Genomic DNA, 18,229 nt, shown 5'->3' on the forward strand with positions numbered 1-18,229 from the left:
ACACACATACACATCAGCTCCCCCATATGTAAAAATAAATTATTTCATTCATTTCTTTGAGACAGACCTGGAGCCGGACGTGGTGGTGCACACCTTTAATCCCAGCACTCGAGAGGCAGAGGCAGAGGCAGGGGGATCGCTGTGAGTTTGAGTTCGAGGCCAGCCTGGTCTACAAAGTGAGTCCAGGACAGTCATGGCTACACAGAGAAACCCTGTCTCAAAAAACAAAAAACAAAAAAAAAAAAAAAAAAAAAAAGAAAGAAAGAAAGAAAGAAAGAAAGAAAAGAAAAAGCTGTTTCATGTTTGCCTTTAAAGTCAAGAGCAGTGCTTCTAGCTTTCTGCTTGAGCTCACAGGTAAAATCTAGACCTTTATCACCATAACTGTTTGTGACTAATTATTCCTGGAGCTAATTGGGACTGTAGCTTCCAGATAATTGCTTAACTCTTATACCCCTCTTGGGCTAGTGCAGTATTAAGCATACAGTGCTCTGCCTGCATGTATACCTGCAGGCCAGAAGAGGGCATTAGATCACATTATAGATGCTTGTGAGCCACCATGTGGCTGCTGGGAGTTGAACTCAGGACCTCTGGAGGAACAGTCAGTGTCCTTAGCCTCTGAGCCATTGCTCCAGTTCCAGTACAATGGATCTGAAGCAGTCTGTATTTATTATTCCTTGAAGACTTGTCTCTTCTGAACCCTTTTTCTTGCCTGTCCTTTTGATGGAAAGCTATGTCCCTATTGCAAAGCTGTAAGAAGTCCTGCTTGTAGCCCCCACAGCTGTCTAGCATTTTAGTAGGAAAATAAATAATCCAAGGGGGCTGGAGAGATGGCTCAGTGGTTAAGAGCACCAACTGCTCTTCCAGAGGTCCTGAGTTCAATTCCCAGCAACCACATGGTGGCTCACAATCATCTATAATGTGATCTGATGTGCATTATACACATAATAAATAAATATTTAAAGAAATCCGTGGTTGAATGGGTGCAGAACCCTGGGCTGTTCTCACTACTGGGTTTTGTTGTTGTTTTTAATTTTTTAAAAATTTGAGACAAAGCCGGGTGTGGTGCTGCAAGCCTTTGGCAGGCAGATCGCTGTGAGTTCGAGGTCAGCCTGGTCTACAAAGTGAGTCCAGGACAGCCAAGGCTACACAGAGAAACCCTCAAAAACCAACAAAACAAAACAAAAATTGAGACAAGCTCTTTTGGGTCTTGCTAAAAAGACCCGTGGCCACATTGAGCCAATTCGCTGCACAAACTGCGCCCAGTGCGTGCCCAAGGACAAGGCCATTAAGAAGTTTGTCATCTGGAACATTGTAGAGGCTGCTGCTGTCAGGGGCGTCTCTGAAGCCAGTGTCTTCGACACTCTGTATCAAGCTGCGTTACTATGTGGGCTGTGCCATTCATAGCAAGGTGGTCAGGAATCGATCCGTGAGGCCCGGAAGGACTCAACACCCCCAGTACGGGTTAGACCTGCTGGGGCTGCACCACGACCTCCACCAAAGCCCGTGTAAAGATAGGAGAGAAGAAAAAAATACTTCAGACAAATAAGATGGGAAAATGGGAGTTATGCTTTACATGGCATTAAAAAAAATTTTTTTTGAGACAAGGTTTGTCTGTGGAGCCCAGGCTGGCCTTGAACTTGAAGTCTTCTTGTCTCAGTCTCCCAAATGCTGGAATTTTAAGTATATCTCTCCCATGCCTGGATCAGAGCCCAGTTTTTGTCGGTGTTCATTTTGTTTTGTTTGTTGAGATGGTGTCTCATGTAGCCCAGGCTGGCCTCAAACTTTTGAATGAGAATGATCTAATAGGACCATAGATTTGAATGTTTGATCACCAGGGAGTGGCACTATTAGCAAGGATTAGTAAGTGTGACCTTATTTGTGGGAGTGTGTCACTAGGGGTGGGCTTTGAGGTTTCAAAAATCCATGCTAAGCCCAGACTCCCTCTCAGCCTCTCAGCTCCTTCTCCCGCACCATGTCTGCCTGTGTGCTGTCACACTTCCAACCACGACGATAGTGGACTAACCCACCGAAACCCTAAGCAAGTCCTCACTTAAAGCCTTTCTTTCATGAGCCTTGGTCATGTGTCTCCTCAGAGCAATAGAACACTGACTGAGACAATAGCCAAGGATGGTCTTGAACTCTCGATCCTCTTGTCTCTACCTCTCAGCCGGTGGCATTACAAGCGTGCGCCAGCACACTGGACCCAGACCACGATAGACCAGTTTTGAGTATCTTACTGCATCATGACCATGCAGGAAGGCAGAAGCTGAGGACCCTGCACATGTAGCAGGTTGCCCGTGGGCCTTGCTGCTGCCAAGGGTTCTCAAACTTCTGTGAGATCTGTGAGCCTAAGGAGGAAGAGAGGATTCAGCTGCCACAGCCTCCTAAGCTCTGGGGCTGTAGGCTTAGCATCACTATGCTCACCTGGAAAAAGGGAGAGCTGTGTAGAGTCAGATAGGAGACCGAAACCCTAGCTCAGCCACTTACAGTGTGACAGTTTACAGGGATCTAGGCTGAAACATGCTGTTGTGAGCGTCTATCACTTGGCTTGTAAAAATAGGTATAGTACAAACGCTATGCCTGAAGAGTGAGTGTGAGGTTTAAATGAGATATCTATGCTTACCATCTAGTATGGTATGTTATTTGACAGTTATTACACTAAGTAGGTATTAACAGATAAGTCTGTTAATGCAGAGAGGGCCAGAAGAACCAGCTTGATGGGTAAAGTCCTTGCTACACAAACCTCACATTAATAAAAAAAAAAAAGTCAGGTTTGGTGACATGTATCTGTAACCTCAGTGCTGGGGAGGGAGAGACAGCAGTTGTGGCAGCTCGCTGGCTGGCTAAGGTAGCTGAGTCAGTAAGCTCCAGGTTCAGTGAGGGAGCCAACATCTGGCATGGACCTCTGGCATCCACATATGCATGCATGGGCAAACACGTACTGCATACATCTTAGGATGGAAGGGACCTCAACCTAAGGCGTCTGGAAGTCGCCCTGGGGACCACTGCTCACTTTGGCAGCAGGCTTTTCCACCATCACCTGATCTTGGTTTTTTGCCCTGTTGTCAGTCAGTCGATGTCTCTTGCTTCCTTTCCTCTCGGGTAATGTTTCTGAATGTTGTCCATGTTCCTGTTGTTTTGGTTTAATCATTTATCAGATCAATAAGATCCTCCTCTTTTGTTGTTGGTGTTTTTGAACAGGCTGGCTTTGAACTCGCTTTGTAGCTGAGGATTATTTTCAACCTTTGGATCCTCCTGTGTTCACTTCTGAAATGCTGGGATTACAGACATGCACCATCATTGCTATGCTGCATGATTTAACACAGTGCCTCATGCGTTCCGGGCACCCACTCACTCTACTTCCTGACACATCTTTATTTTGTGCAGGATGATTTCTTTTTTAGTCTCTTTGCCTTTAATTCCAGCACTTGGGAGGCAGAGGCAGGCAGATCACTGTGAGTTCGAGGCCAGCCTGGTCCACAAAGTGAGTCTAGGACAGCCATGGCTACACAGAGAAACCCTGTCTCCGGAAAAAAAAAAGAAAGAAAGAAAGAAAGAAAGATTTTGCAGGGATATATAAGTTGTGGAAAAAATAATAAAGTTGTTGGAACTCGCTATTTGGAGTTTGTTCCATCCATCAAATGTACATATATGTGTGTGTGTGTGTGTGTGTGTGTGTGTGTGTGTGTGTGTGTGTGTGTACACAATAGCTAGAGAGGTTGGAATCTTCTTCCATCCATAAAGATGTGTGTATGTGTATATATGTGTGTAAGGCTGGGTTACAACTTGCTCTTTGGAGTTTGCTCCATCCACCCAATGTGTGAATATGTATGTATGTACGTATGTAAGTATGTATGTATGTATGTATGTAAGTATGTATGTAAGTATGTATGTATGTATGTATGTATGTATGTATGTGTGTGTGTGTGTGGTTGTGCGTGTGAAGTTAGAGAAGCTTGTTAGAAACTTGTTGGAACACACCTGCTGGAGTCTGTCTTACTTCATCAACTCTAAGTATGTATGTGTGTGTGTTTCTCTCCTTCTTTGCTTTTCTTTTTAGATGTTGGCCACCAACAGTGGAAACCCCTGCTAAAAGCCATCAGCTCCAGTCCCCACTTGCCACAATCAGGTGGAAGCCCCTGTCAGGAAGCCACCAGCTCTGGGCCCTCAGCTCACCACAATCAGGGGAAGCCACTGCCAGTAGCAATCAGTTCTAGTCTGGAATGTTACCCTCAGAGAGAGTCGGCTGGGTGATCAGCCAGCCAATGAGCTACGCCCTGACTCAGTTTACCCTGTGGCATTGAATCTGGTCTTTGCCACTGGCACAGTTTATTAGCCTCTCAACCATCCAGGGCTTCCCCCACCAAAAGAGGCTTTCTCTGTGCACCTCTGGCTGTCCTGGAACTCACTCTGTAGACCGGCTGGCCTCAAACTCAAGAGATGTGTCTGCCTCTGCCTCAGAAGTGCTGAGATTAAAGGCATACGCCATCAACACCCAGCTTTTTTTTTTTTTTCAAATATAGGGATTTTGGGATCAAACTCTGGTCCTCATGCTTGCAAGTCAATACTTTGACCAACCAAGCTATCTCCGGGTCCTCTTTTCTTGTTTTTGAGTCAGGGAATCAGTATGTCGCCTAGGCTGACATTAAATGTGTACTTCTCCTACGTCAACCTCCTGAGTCCTGGGATTACGGGCATATTTACCACTGCGCTCAATTTGCAAGATGCAGGTAATGCCGTCTCACTCTCGGTTCAGGTGATTAGTGGCAACTCATCAAACCCAGAAGATAAAATGTAATCAGGGCCAGACAACCTGTCAAACAAAGTGGCACTTTCCTCAGGGAACTATTAGAAAGTACGGTACACGAACCATGTTGGTGGGATGAATGACTTTTAATTTTTTTATATTACTAATGTCTTACAGTACATGTTGGGGGTCAAGAGGGCATGGGTCAGGGAGAGGAAAGTGTCTTTTCAGTTCCTTGCACTATCGAAGCACGTGCTAGAATGAGAGTTCAGTAGTAGAAGCGTCATGTCCGTGTCAGCACAGCACTTGTGATGATGTGGGTGGGGTCAGGAGAGACAGTCCTATAGCTGTGATGAAAGTGAGCAGAGGCAGGGCAAATCCAGCATCAGATTTGGCACATGAGCAGACAGGACACGTGGGTGCCACAGTTGGGTGCTAACTTTGCAGCCTGCCTCCTTGAGTTGGGGGAGGAGTGTGCGTATCCCTCCTGGACCCTCACTGCTGCTTTCTGCCTGTCCTTGGGGGGAGGGACACCCACCAACTGAAGCATGTAAGTAACACTGTTGGGGAAAGAGTCTGAGAAAGAGATTTCCTTTCTTTTTTTTTTTTTTTAATATTTGCTGGTGGTGTTGATTGACCAGAAGTGTTTGTTTTTATTTTTTATTTTTTCACTTTTGGGCAGTAGCATTGTGTCTGGGGATAAAATGTCCTGTACTTAGCACTCTTAAAAAGCAAGGCCTCTTGAGAACCTGGACTAATGGGAAGGGGACTATGTAGACTCAGGGAAAAGCTAATTCTACACCACTACACAGGCACCAACACAGAAGAGACCTTGGCTTTTCCCATTCAGAGAGGTACTTACCTCCTTTCCTTATACTACTAAGTCTAAGGTCAGCTTAACCACAGCGTAGCACACCTGTCACTGTGCTTCTGTAGTTAAAGTGAAAAGCTACATCATTTAAGGTAGTTTCCCCCCTCCCCCCACTAATTGGACTTGGACAGCTGAAAGCCTAAAATCTAGAGATCCCTTTTATTTATTTTAGGAAAACCCTTATAATCAATCACTGCCATTATCATTAGTCTTTTTTTTTTAAGCTACAGATGTGAAAAGACATGAAATGAGCAAGGATAAGTTATTAGATAAATCACAGAAATGGTCACCATGCATCTAACTTGACTACTAAACGGGGAGTAAGTTCTACGTGTGTTCAGAAGGGAATACTGCACTAGCCTTTTCGCCCTGCTCTTGGGTGAAGAAAAGGAAATCCGGGGTCGAGGAGAGTGGAAGAAATGTGCCCATGAGGAACACCTGTCGTTCGTGACTCAGCTCTGTCAGAGAGGATTGGGGTGATGGTGTCTGGACCACTAGTTTGTCCTCGGCAGTGATTTTAAGTGTTTAGGCATCTATAGAAGAGTCTATAGCTGGGTACTGGCGGGGTATAGTGCACAAACAGGCTGTAATTTTGGCTCACAGCGAAAGATGACCAGAGTTAGCACCTCCATGGAACTTCCTGTGCACCTGAGTCGCCTGTCACTATGAAGCCTGAGCTGTGGGGGGAGAAAGCTACCTTCTTAGAGAACTCCTCTGACTGCTCCATCTAGGGGCGGCTTTCCTAGCGGAGAAAGCAAGAATTCGGTCCTGACTATGACACTGAAGCCTGGAAGACATTCCCTAGCGGTGGTAGTGTGGTTCGGGAGTAAGCTGTGAGTGAGCCAGTGCATTCCCTCTTAGGCATTAACTTTTTTTTAAGCAATCGAACTACATTTTTTGGCTTGAGATGGTATTGTCTTCTATATTTGACTTGTCGGTTTTCTTCGTAGATATTACCGTTTCCTCCAGAGTTTCTTCAAAACTTTCCCCTATCTTGGATGTCTTCTTAGAGGCTTCCTTAGAAGCCCCCTCCTCCTCTTCCTCCTCCTCCTTTTTCAGCGACAGCCCAGTGGACGAGACTTTGGAGGTTGTAGAGCTAAGGATTCTAGGAGGGAGCAAATAGCTGGGATTGGGAAGTGGATTCAGCCCCGAAATGGTTAATCCGCTGGTGCTAAATCGTGTCTCTTCGCCTTCCAGCAGCTTCCTGTTAATTCAACAGAGAAAAGTGCTTAGGAACCAGACTACTAGTTTTGTTTAGAGAACTTAACCCTTCAGTCCTTTTTTTAGTTGACTCCAAAGAACACTGCAGTTTCTTCAGGAGGCCAGTAATGCTATATTGATTAGTATGCACATGTAGGAATGCTCTCTCCAGTATCAGTGCTGTTTGAAGTATTGTCAAAGGAACATGTCCCATTCACAAACTGTTTTCCTACAGGAAAACATACAACCCTCCCTTGGCCACATCAGACACCCATTTTTGTCAATTAGACTCTACAAAGCTCCGGAGAGAGGTAATTTCCCTAATTAACACCTTAACCATAAAGGGGTAAGGAAGTGAGAATCCACAGAGGACTGAGAAACTTAGCGCCTGGGCCAGCGCACACTTGAGAGCCGTGCCCTTTCCACATATGAAGGCACAAGGGGAACAGAACAAGTGGGATCAGAGCCCTTAAATGACACAACCTCAGACACCGGTGTCCACTCAGCCTAGAGCTCAGAGCGGCTCCCTTGGCTTGCTCTGCATAACTCTAATAGGGTATTTGTTGTTGCTTGCTTGTTTGTTCTTTAGTTTTTGGAGATGGGGTCCCTTATAGCCCAGGGTAGCCTTGGTATGTAGCTGAGGCTGCCCTTTAACTTCTCACTGTCTTAGTCCACCTGAGATTACAGGTGAGCATCACCATGTCTAGCTCATAACTCGAAAAGTTTTTAATCATCTTTTTTTATTTTTAATAAAAATCAACTCACGATACTGTTAAATACTCTGGGGCCCTTATTTTGAAGTAGGTGGTATACATAGTGGAAAACTAAAAAAAAAAAAAAAGTTGGCCTAGGCAGCGCATATACTAAGATTGCAATGATATAGAGAAAACCAGGATGACATGTAAATTCATGAACTATCTCTTATTAAAAATGTCCACACTGATCTGAGGTTGAATCTGAGGGCTGCCACTTTTTTTCACTTGTATTTAACTAATTAATTAGTTTCTTTAATAAATTTATTCATTTACTTTAATCCTGACTGCAGTTCCACCCCTTCTTCTCCTCCCCCAATTCACTCCTCCTCCCTTTCTCTTCAGAAAAGAGGCCACCTCCCATGGACATCAGCCGACATTTGCATATCAAGTTGCAGTCGTCTGTTGAGGCTAGACTAGGCCAACACTTATTAACACCATGACCTTGAGTTATGGGCTGTGGTTGACCTGATACTGACACATAGTGGTCATTCAAAAAACTGCACCTGTATTACTTTTTTTTTTTTTTAAAAAGGTAAATGTTCACTTCAATGGTGCCTTGAACACAAATATAAGAGAAAACCTTAGCTTGGATCACTTTATGTTTAACTGGTATTTTTATTTATTTATTTATTTTTGTTTTTGGAGACAGGGCTTCTCCGTGTAGCCTTGGTTGTCCTTTATAGACCAGGCTGGCCTTGAACTCACAGAGATTCGCTTGCCTCTGCCTCTCTAGTCCTGGGATTAAAGGTGTGTGCTACCATGCCTGGTTGCATTTTTATTTTTATTTGTTTGTTTATTTATTTATTTATTTTTTGAGACAGAGTCTCTCTGTGTAGCCTTGACTGTCCTAGACTTGCTTTGTAGACCAGGCTGGCCTCGAACTCACAGCGATCCGCATGCCTCTGCCTCCCACATGCACCACCATGCCTGGCTCTGTATTTTTATTTTTTTAAAGATTCATTTCTATTATTTTTAATTGTGTACTTATATGTGTGGGTTTGATGGAGACTATAAATGCCTGAGGAGGCCAGAGGAGTCAGAGTCCCTTGGATCAAGTTATAGGCAGCTGTGAGCCACCTGACATGGGTGCCGAGAATCAAACCCAGGTCCTCTATAAGAGCAGGATGTGCTCTTAATCACTAAGCCATCTCTCCAGCCCCAACCACCATTTTTAGAGTCTGACACTTTCATTTTGCCTCTAGAAGCCTGTGTTAGCGTGTAAAGTGCCCCACGGGGTATATAAAATACTCTGGAATTAGCGAGGTGAAGCTGACATGTACTCAATTAGAGGGACTGAGGGCTCAGCTCATCGAGACTGGATAGTGGTGGCTTTCCTCACCCTCCCTCACTGGTCAGAAACAGGCTACCCGGAACCATGTATACAGCAGCATTGCTCCTAGGTGAGTGTGTGTCTTGTGGGGGTGGACATGCCCTCTCATGTACCTGTAAGCTGCTATCTCAATGTCAAGAGCCATTTTGACATTGAGCAAGTCCTGGTATTCCCGAAGGTGGCGTGCCATCTCACTCTTGGTGTTCCTCAGGTCACTCTCCAGCTGCCCAATGCTGTCCTGGAAAGCACATATCCAAAACACTTACAACAAAGCAGCAGACATTCATGGACATTTCCCTAAGGCAGGGATCCCAACCCTGACTGCATATTCCAACCATGTAAGGGACCGACAAAGCAGTCCAGCCTCCATTCTGTTTCCTTTGCTCTGGGGTACAGACTCAGCATCTGCAGTCTCCCCTTAAATATCCTTAGGAAATTCAGGAACTCTCAAGGGACACGTGGTTTCATGGATCCTTCCTTCTTTGTTTTTTTTTTTTTAATTTTTAAAAATTGTGTATATATGCGTATGTGTGCATGTATCTGAGCAAGGACTCTCCAAGTCCACAAGAGGGCATCTGATCTCCTGGAGCTGGGGTTAGAGATGGGTGCGAGCTGCCAGGTTGATGCTAGGAATCAAACTTGGGCTCTCTGGAAGGACAACCAGTGCTCTGAACCACCAGGCCATCTCTGTAGACCTAAATGTGCTAAAACAAACAAACCTCCTTTCTTGCTTATTTTGTTTGTTTGTGTTTGACAGCATTTCACTCTGTAGCCCTGCATGGTCTAGAACTCAAAATGTAGACCAGGCTGGCCTTGAACTCACAGATATCCGACTGCCTCTTCTTCGAGTGCTGGGATTAAAGGTATGAGCCACCATTCCAATGTTTCAAAGCCTGTTAAGAGATGACTTAAGCAGGGTGCGCTGTGGCACACCTTTAATCCCAGCACTGGGAGGCAGGGCAGGTGGATTGCTGTGAGTTTGAAGCCAGCCTTGGCTACAAAGCACATCTAGGACAGCTAGGGCTACACAGAGAAACCCTGTCTAAAAGGAAAAGTTAAAAATGAGTTCTAGCTGGAAGTGCTGATGCATGACTTTAATCCCAGCACTCAGGAGGCAAAGGCAGGTGGATCTCTGTGAGTTTGAGGTTAGCCTGGTCTACAAAGTGAGTCCAGGACAACCACAGAGAAACCCTGTCTCAAAAAACAAAACAAAAACCAACCAAACAAACAAGAAGATGAGTTCTAATATTTGCTAAACAAGTTAGTAGACCATCATGACATATAGGGAGGACCCAATAAATGTGAGTAGTTTTTATTACTGTGAATAACATGAGGTTCTACTATTTTGATAATAAGGATAAATTAATGATGATCCATCCCTTAACTCCTTAGGTCAAAATGAATATCATATGATATATTATTAGTGTATATAATGAAAACTTTCAAAAGATTTTATTTTAAATTATATATAGGTGAGGGCTGGAGAGATGGCTCAGCAGTTAAGAGCACTGGCTGCTCTTCTAGAGGACCTGGGTTCAATTCCCAGCAACCATATGGTGGCTCACAGCTGTCTGTAACCTCAGCTGCAGGGGACCCAACACCCTCACTCAGATATACATGCAGGCAAAACACCAATGCACATAAAAATCGAAAAAAATAAAGAAAACACTAAAACGTTATGTGACGGTGTTTGTGTATATATACATACATATGTTTGTTTGCATGCCTGTTTGTGTGAGTTTAGGTAACCATAGAGTTAAGAGACATTCTGGAGCTGGAGTTAGAGGCATTGTGAGCCACCTGATACAGGTCTCCTGCAAGAGTAGCCCACACCTCTAACCACTAAGCCATCTTTCCAGCCTTATATATAATAAAAACTTAATGTTGGATAGGTGATTTCATATTCCTCAAAGCATCAGATTAAAAAAATTGTCAAATTTGAATTTTTTGCATATATTTCTTTATTTGTTTATGTGTGTGGGCATGTATGTGTCACAAGAGATATGTGGAAACCAGAGGGCACCTTGTAGGAGTCGGATCTATCTTTCCACCACATGAGTTCTGGGGGTGAGTATGGAGTCTGTTCTTTCTTTCCACCATGTGGGGGTTGGGTATCCACTCAGGTTGTCAGAGTTGGCAGCAAGTGCCTTTACTCACTAAGCTATTTTGCAAACATCCCTCAAAATGAAAATCTGAATAAAGCCATTTAATTAATTTATTTATTTTGGTTTTTTGAGACAGGGTTTCTCTGTGCAGCCTTGGCTGTCTTGGACTCACTTTGTAGACCAGGCTGGCCTCGAACTCACAGCAATCTGCCTGCCTCTACCTCCCGAGTGCTGGGATTAAAGGCGTGAGCCATCACTGCCTGGCAAATAAAGCCATTTTAAAGTGGAGAATAAGACTTATTATTAGGAGATTAAACATAATACAATCTTTCTCAGCAATCAAGGATCATGAAAATTATGTTAATTTTTCTATAATTTCATGTCTGTCATATTTTAGATATATTTGGGGTGTTTATTTCTACCTAAATGGTTCCAGAGAGCAGTGTTTATCTTCATTTTGCAGTTCTGGACAATGCCTCACTCTAATGGTCTCCAATCTACTGGTTTGAAACCCAAATAAAAAATCGTCTCTCTTTAGAATCATGTTAAGAATGGCTAGGGTAAACTGGGCATGGTGGCACACACCTTTAATCCCAGCACTCGGGAGGCAGAGGCAGGCAGATCACTGTGAGTTCGAGGTCAGCCTGGTCTACAAAGCAAGCCTAGGACAGCCAAGATAAACCTTGTCTCAAAATACTAAAAAAAAAAAAAAAAAAAAAAAGAATGGTTAGGGCCGGGCAGTGGTGGCACATGCCTTTAATCCCAGCCCGCCAGCCTGGTCTACAGAGCGAGTTCCAGAACAGATAGAGCTGTTACACAGAGAAACCCTATCTCAAAAACAAAACAAACAAACAAACAAACAAACAAACATAAAAGCTAGTATGGGGGCATCAGTGGGGCCAGCTTCCCAATATGTGGTTTAGAGGTAGATGTTTTGTCCCAGCAGGTTAGTTTGATCGTTTATTAAAAAGTGCTTCGATGTCATAGCTGTTTTGGAACAAGAGGCTGCTGGGGAGCTGAGTTCTAGGCGGGTAAGAGTTTCTTGCGCTTGTATGTTATCCATTCCACACGGTGACTTTATGGATCAGTGTTGACAAAAAGTGCAGCCCTGCTGCTTTCAGAGGACCTGACTGAACTGCTCACTGCTCGCCAAGCTCTAGGCTCTTTGTTTGCACACTCCTCCGGTACTGGCCTCTCTTGCTGCCCTTCACAAGGCCTGCCAAAGATGGCCTCTAGGGGGCAAATGGTGAGCAGAGCGCTGCAGCCTGCCCCCTCCCCCAACCATGCAGCAGCTGCTGGCTTGGCTTGGAGGGCAGGAGAGAGGAGGCACTCCCAGCTCCAGCTGAGGTCTCTCCTGGAGCAGCTAAGCATCTGGCCCAAGGCTGGACGGGGGCTGGTTGGAAAGCAGACAACGCATGGCTGCACTAGCGTCTGTAGTAAAGAAATGCACTGTCCATTTCCTTACGTTGCAGGTGGACCGGGGAGACCTCAGCTGGACAAGCGGAAGTGCAGGCCCTACAGAACTACTGCATGATCTCCATGACCAGAGAGATAGGGAGAGGGGGTTTTAATGGGTGGTCACTTACAGGAACCACATGTCCCTATTTTCACTCTGTCTTGCTTTATCCTTGTCTTCTGCCATCCTCTAAAATCAGCCTTTACTAGAAAATGTGGTTTAAGTCAAGATGCTCCCCAGCCGGTCTGAGAACAAATGGTACGCCCTTCCACTGGGGCGTGCATACAGAGCACACTTGAAGGACGAAGGCAGGAGCACTGCAAATCCAATCCCAGCTCATGCCACACAGGAAAACTCAAGTCTCCAAAAATAGAATAAAAAGCATATTCCTGGCGCTACCTAAGAAATACTGAATCCATTTCTTGGAGTGGTCTGAAAAAAAAAAAATCTCTCTTGAAAAAGCTGCTTCTTGGCCTTGGTGTGTGGTGGAGTTTTGGATAACTGCTTTAAATGTGTCCCTGTAAAGAAGCTGTGGCAGTGGTCCAGGTGACAGTAATAGGGTGAGATGGGGTGGGGACAGGGCCAGCTTTCAAAAAAATGAGATTTTTTTTTCCCTCCTCCCTTGAACCCTAATCTCAGAAATGGATCTATCAAGCTATAGATTTATATGTAGCCACTGCCATCTCCGGTCTCCCAAGAGCCAGACCCTTCCTGCTATTAGGAAGGGCTCCAATTAATTTAATTAGGCGGGGCTCCAATCTCATGCTGGAGAGGAGGCTTGGCTTACCTCCCTAGGGAACATTAAGTAGCAGTGATCCCGACTGCTCAGCAAGGCCTTTCAAGGAAAGCGCTGGCTTCTTAAGGTGTCCACAGCACAGGTCTGGAAGCCAGTCCCCCCGAGACTGGCTCTGCACAGGTTTACTATCGACAGAGGTTCTAATGGTGGTGGTGCCCCGGCTATGCAGGGAGGGACCAGAGTCCTCTATCAGAAAACACGGAAAGCCTTGCTTTCCCATGCGAAGTGGCTGCCTCTGGCCTATAACACAACAGCCTAGTTCTTCCTATTGTTCGCTGACTGTGTCACCTTGAATCAGTCTTTGTCCTTTTCAAAGTATATCAAGCGTTCCATCTCCAAATAGGCTATCAGCTCTCTGGGGCAGGGAAAATGACTTTTGATGGGCACTTTCTCTTGTCTTTGAAAGGACCCAAATGCTTGTAAAGGAAAAGAGTGCTCACTGCGAGTCTCTGAACCAGAAAGAAAGAACACCTCCCAGGGCTACTGCAGTGAAAGGGAGGCTGGGTAAAAGGACAAAAAGGCAATGGCTTTCCACTTCAACCCGCATTTAGATTGTTGGAGGACAACAGGAGCCACGGGCTTAGTGTTTGCAGGTCTGACTCTGAGCCCCACCCCAGCAGTGGGTCCCAAGGGGTGGGAACCAGCTTTGTGTTGTCTGGCCTCCTCCTCTGCTCAGCAGGCCCACAGAGGCTCCTAAGGCTAAAGCCGATGGGGACAGTGCTGCAGAGCTGCAGAGGTTTCTCTTGTCCTTTGTCTCCTGCAGGCCATATCTAGACAACCCTACTATTTTCCACCACAGAAAGCCTGTATTTTAGAGAAAACAAGCCACCCAACTGCTGCATCTGACAGCATAAGAGATTGGCAAGAAGGAGGAGGGCATGGCAAAGCCCAGTTTAGCTGACAGTTTGGGGTAGGTCACCCTTTTTGTGGAAACACTCAAGAGGACTGACTGCCTAACTCAACATTTGAGGCTTCTGGAAGAAAAGAAGAAATATTAATTAAATGTGATTCATTCAGACCACCCAGGACCTTGGGCACATACTGAGAAGTTCGACTTACAGATTTCGTATCCAAACATGAATATTTATTTGAATAATACTGTGGTGTAAGACAAACAGACACACATCTCAAACAGGCCTTTCCCCTATGAGAGGGAGTCATTCATAATGGATAGTAAATGCTGAAAATCAATCATGCCTTACCTTCTGACTTTTGAAATATGCCATTTCTCAGTTCCATTTTTATTAATGTTCCCCAAACACATTAATTTCATCAAATGTAAAATCAATCCCAGGTAGAATAAATTATTTGAAGTTTCTGAATTATTGACATTCAAAAGAGCTTTTATTGTTCCTTGTACTTAAACCATGTAATTTTGTGTTTTTCCTACATTTTTGATTCATTCTGTCTTCTGTCCCCATGCCCTCTGTAGTCAAAAGCCCAGAATGTTCAATGTAGTGAAACTGAGGACACACTGGCCTTTGTTGGGAAGAAAGAGCCAATCATCTTCTCCACAGAGCTTACAGGGGCAGGAAAGATGGGGGGAAAATGCCGCCTATAACAAAGAAACCATCTCTGTAATTTGCCACGTGCACTTAGGTTGAACAAATGCTAAGTTGATAAGAATTTTCAAGTGGAACCTTACAGCCGTGGGGCAGATTAAAAGGTTTTTTTTTGTTAAGTGCAAAGCCAGCCATGGAGGCGAAAATTGATGCTGCCTACAGGATGAACTTTGACTGATTGTGTTATAGAATTAAAAAAAAAAAGAAAGAAAGAACGAAAAAGAAGAAGAGGAAGTTAATTGCCTTGAGGACTAGCGTTCCTAACTGGGACAGTCTGGAAACGTAATAAAGTAGGGGACATTTCTGCAGTGGTAGGAACACAAGATCAGCACCGCGGACAGCGCCCCGGCCCTTTTCAAGCTGAACTAGCTCAAAGCTTGCTTAGAACTGTCAGGAGAGGGACACGGGAACCGTGCACGCGCGCGCCTCTGTGTGTGTGTGGGGGGGGGGGGGACGGCAAGGGTGGGGCAAGGCAGGTGTTACTAGCTTAATCATGCCAGATCCCACTCCTTTTTAGAGCAAAACTCAAGAAAACGAGCCCAGTTCCCAACCGTAAAGCGGGCCGTCCTCTATACATATCAATTCTAAGGCGCAAGAAAGGCTTTTCAAAGCCAATTAAACAGACAGGATGCTTAAGGGCCGGACCACGCAGAGGCTGTTACCTGCCTTCTCTGGGCTCATTTTTGGTCCAGACTGTTCTGCTATTGTGTTTGTACTCTTGGTGACAGGGAGGCACAGCTAGATGTTTCTGACTCCTAAAAAAGATTACAGACTCCTTTGTTAGAAGAGTTCAGACAAGACACTGGAGGTGGGGTTGGTAGCTCCGTGTTACAGCATATACGTAGGATATGCATGAAGACTTCGGTTCGGTTCCTAAAATTCCTCTACCCCCCAAATTAGAGTGCGGAGACATCAAGGGGTTGAAGCGCTTCCAGGCACATGGAGTTCCCATTTGAGGCTGCATGCGCGAAGACTTGGTGGTTTTTGTTTGTTTGCCAACCCCTCCAGCCAACGCTCCTCTCTCTCCCCCCTTTCCCCTCCCTTGGTTTCCCAGGGCCCCAGTTTACATGGAGCGCAGCTATGCGCAGAAAAGGACAGGACACCCTTTCCTATGCAGCGTCCCAGCCCTTACCTGGTAGCCAGCCACCTCGGCGCTGTGCCGCTCCTCCAGTTCCAAGATCTGCCTCTCCAGGGACTCATTGGCCCCGCGCAGGCCCTCTATCTCAATGGTGCGTGCCTGGAGCTGGCGCCGGTACTCGTGGATCTCCTCCCGGCTGGCTCGGATGGCTTCGGTGCTGCGCGCTGCCTGCTCATTCAGGTTGGCAAACTTGGACTTGTACCATTCCTCCGCCGACTGCAGGTTCTTAGCTGCCAGGGACTCATACTGGGCGCGGATCTCCCTGAGCGCCGAACTCAGATCTGGTTTAGCCACAGCCACGTCCACCTCGGCGGCGGCCTGCGAAGACGCCTGCAGCGTGGCCAGGAGCTCCGCGACCTCCTCGTCGTGCACCTGGCGCACGAAGGCCAGCTCGTCCAGCAGCGACTCCACCTTCTTCTCCAGATCGAGGCGGGCCAGCGTGGCGCCGTCCACGTCGCGCTGCTGCGCCTTCAGGGCGCGCTCGGCGCCTTCGCGCCCGCGGCTCTCCTCCTCGCAGCGCGCCCGAAGCCGCTGCACCTCCTCGGCTAGCCCATCGCGCTCCAGCAGGGCCTGCGCGCGCGCCGAGCTCGCCTCCTCCAGCTGCGCGCGCAGGTCGCGCAGCTCGCGCTGGAAGAGCTCGCCGACGCGCGACGGCTCGGCGTGGCGCTGCCGCAGCGCAGCCAGCTCGGCCTCGAGCGCGCGGTTCTGCGTCTCCAGCTGGTGCACCTTCTCGATGAACACCGCGAAGCGATCGTTGAGGCCCTGCAGCTGCTCCTTCTCGTTAGTGCGGATGATCTTGTACTCGTTGGTGCGCGCCGCCGCTTGGCTCAGGTCCAGCCCGTCGGAGGCGGGCAGCCGGCGGTAGGCAAGGCCCAGGCCGAGGGACGAGGCCGACGAGCAGGCGGCGGTAGAGGCCACATTGCTGCGGGACAGCGACTGAGAGCGGAAACTGCTGGAGCCTCCGGGCCCGGAGAGGCGCGAGGACAGGCGCGAGCCGTCCCCGAACACCTTGCGGTAGGAAGAGGCGGAGCACAAGTAGTGCTCCGATCCGAAGCTCATGGTGCCGGGGTCGGGGCCGGGCGCGCGGCTACGGCGGGACCTGGCGAGGACGCGAAGGTGCGGCAAGGCTGGGTGCGGCGGGGCGGTGTGCGGGGCTTTTAAGGCTCGGGGCTGGGGCGACGCGCTAGGGGCGGAGCTTCATCTCCAGATCTAGCCCGGGAGAGAAGGGGGGCCTGCGGGGGCGGGGAAGCGCAGTGCCACCGCAGCTGCGCGCCACCGACCTGGCGCCTCTGCGTGCGAGCCCCTCCCTGGCTGCGGCTCCTGTGCCCCTAGAATCTGCCTGGGGAACGACCGGAGGGGAGGCAGTGCCCAGGCAACCGTGGCTTCCCAGCCGAGAGCACTCATCTCTTTGGTGGCTTCAGAGCCTGTCCTTCCTTATGCCTTTATCTCCCGTGGAGAGTAAGGTTTTCTGGAAGGTGTCCTCTATTCTCATCTGCAGTCCAAGGTTCTCAAGGATGAAGCCCTGTTCCTTGCCTCAGGCAGATCGGGCAGTCCCGGCCCCCCCCTCCCCCGCCCCCTCTTATCTCCCGCTTTAGGAGTCTCCCAGTTCTCAGCAGGGAAAGTGGGTCCACTTCAGCGAACATTCCGGTAGAATCTGAGAGCCTGAGAGGCTCTGGGACATCAGTGAAGAACAAGAGCCTGAGATTCCAAGGGTGAAAAGGGTTCCGGAGGGGGAAAGAGGCCAGGCCTGGAAAAGGACAAAGCGTTGAGAATTAGCCCGGTTCATTTTCAGGCTTCCATTGATGGCGATCGCCAGGACCACAGGGTGGTAGAAAGGAGGCTACAGGCTTTGGTTTGAACAAACAGAAAACCAGCACCAGCAGCAGCTCCTCCTCCTCCTCCTCCTCCTCCTCCTCCTCCTCCTCCTCCTCCTCCTCCTCCTCCACCACCACTACCACCATCACCACCACCACCATCACCACCACCTACCACACATTAGATTTTAAACGTTTCAAAAATGAGCTTTTTAACCAGGAGGTTTCATCTAAAAAGAAACTGGATTGGTTGAGTTTTACTTTTTAGTGCCCAGCCCCTGCCGTCCCTCCCAGTGAGAACAAAGAGTGGGGGCCTGAAAGATGGGACGCTTGTCTGAGTGTCCCTTCTAGCCTATGGCACCACCGAGGGAAGTGGGAAGCCTCTTGCTCTGTAGTTCAGAATTCCACACGTACATTTGTTTGTTCTGATGTCTCACTCGGTTCCTGCAGTCGCT

At 47.4% G+C, this 18,229-nt stretch overlaps 2 protein-coding genes across 3 annotated transcripts in view; one reads left to right on the forward strand and one right to left on the reverse strand.

The window, feature by feature from the left end:
• Positions 1-4,874: 4,874 nt before the first annotated feature.
• On the reverse strand, positions 4,875-17,019 carry INA (internexin neuronal intermediate filament protein alpha; the record flags this gene model as incomplete). The annotated part of the gene is made up of 3 exons (XM_084763262.1): positions 4,875-6,822; positions 9,017-9,141; positions 15,955-17,019. The coding sequence occupies 3 exons, from the start codon at positions 17,017-17,019 to the stop codon at positions 6,507-6,509; spliced, it is 1,506 nt and encodes a 501-aa protein (XP_084619388.1). The 3' UTR covers positions 4,875-6,506.
• Positions 16,937-18,229, forward strand: part of NT5C2 (5'-nucleotidase, cytosolic II) — a 125,451-nt gene continuing 124,158 nt past the window's right edge. For both annotated transcript variants that reach the window (XM_084763208.1, XM_084763209.1), the window contains exon 1: positions 16,937-17,076. In XM_084763208.1, coding sequence (XP_084619334.1) covers positions 17,018-17,076 — 59 coding nt within the window. In that variant the 5' untranslated portion in view covers positions 16,937-17,017. The remainder of the gene's footprint in view (positions 17,077-18,229) is intronic.

This window comes from Acomys minous, assembly GCF_964271855.1.
Source record: "Acomys minous genome assembly, chromosome: 2".
Lineage (NCBI taxonomy): Eukaryota > Metazoa > Chordata > Mammalia > Rodentia > Muridae > Acomys > Acomys minous.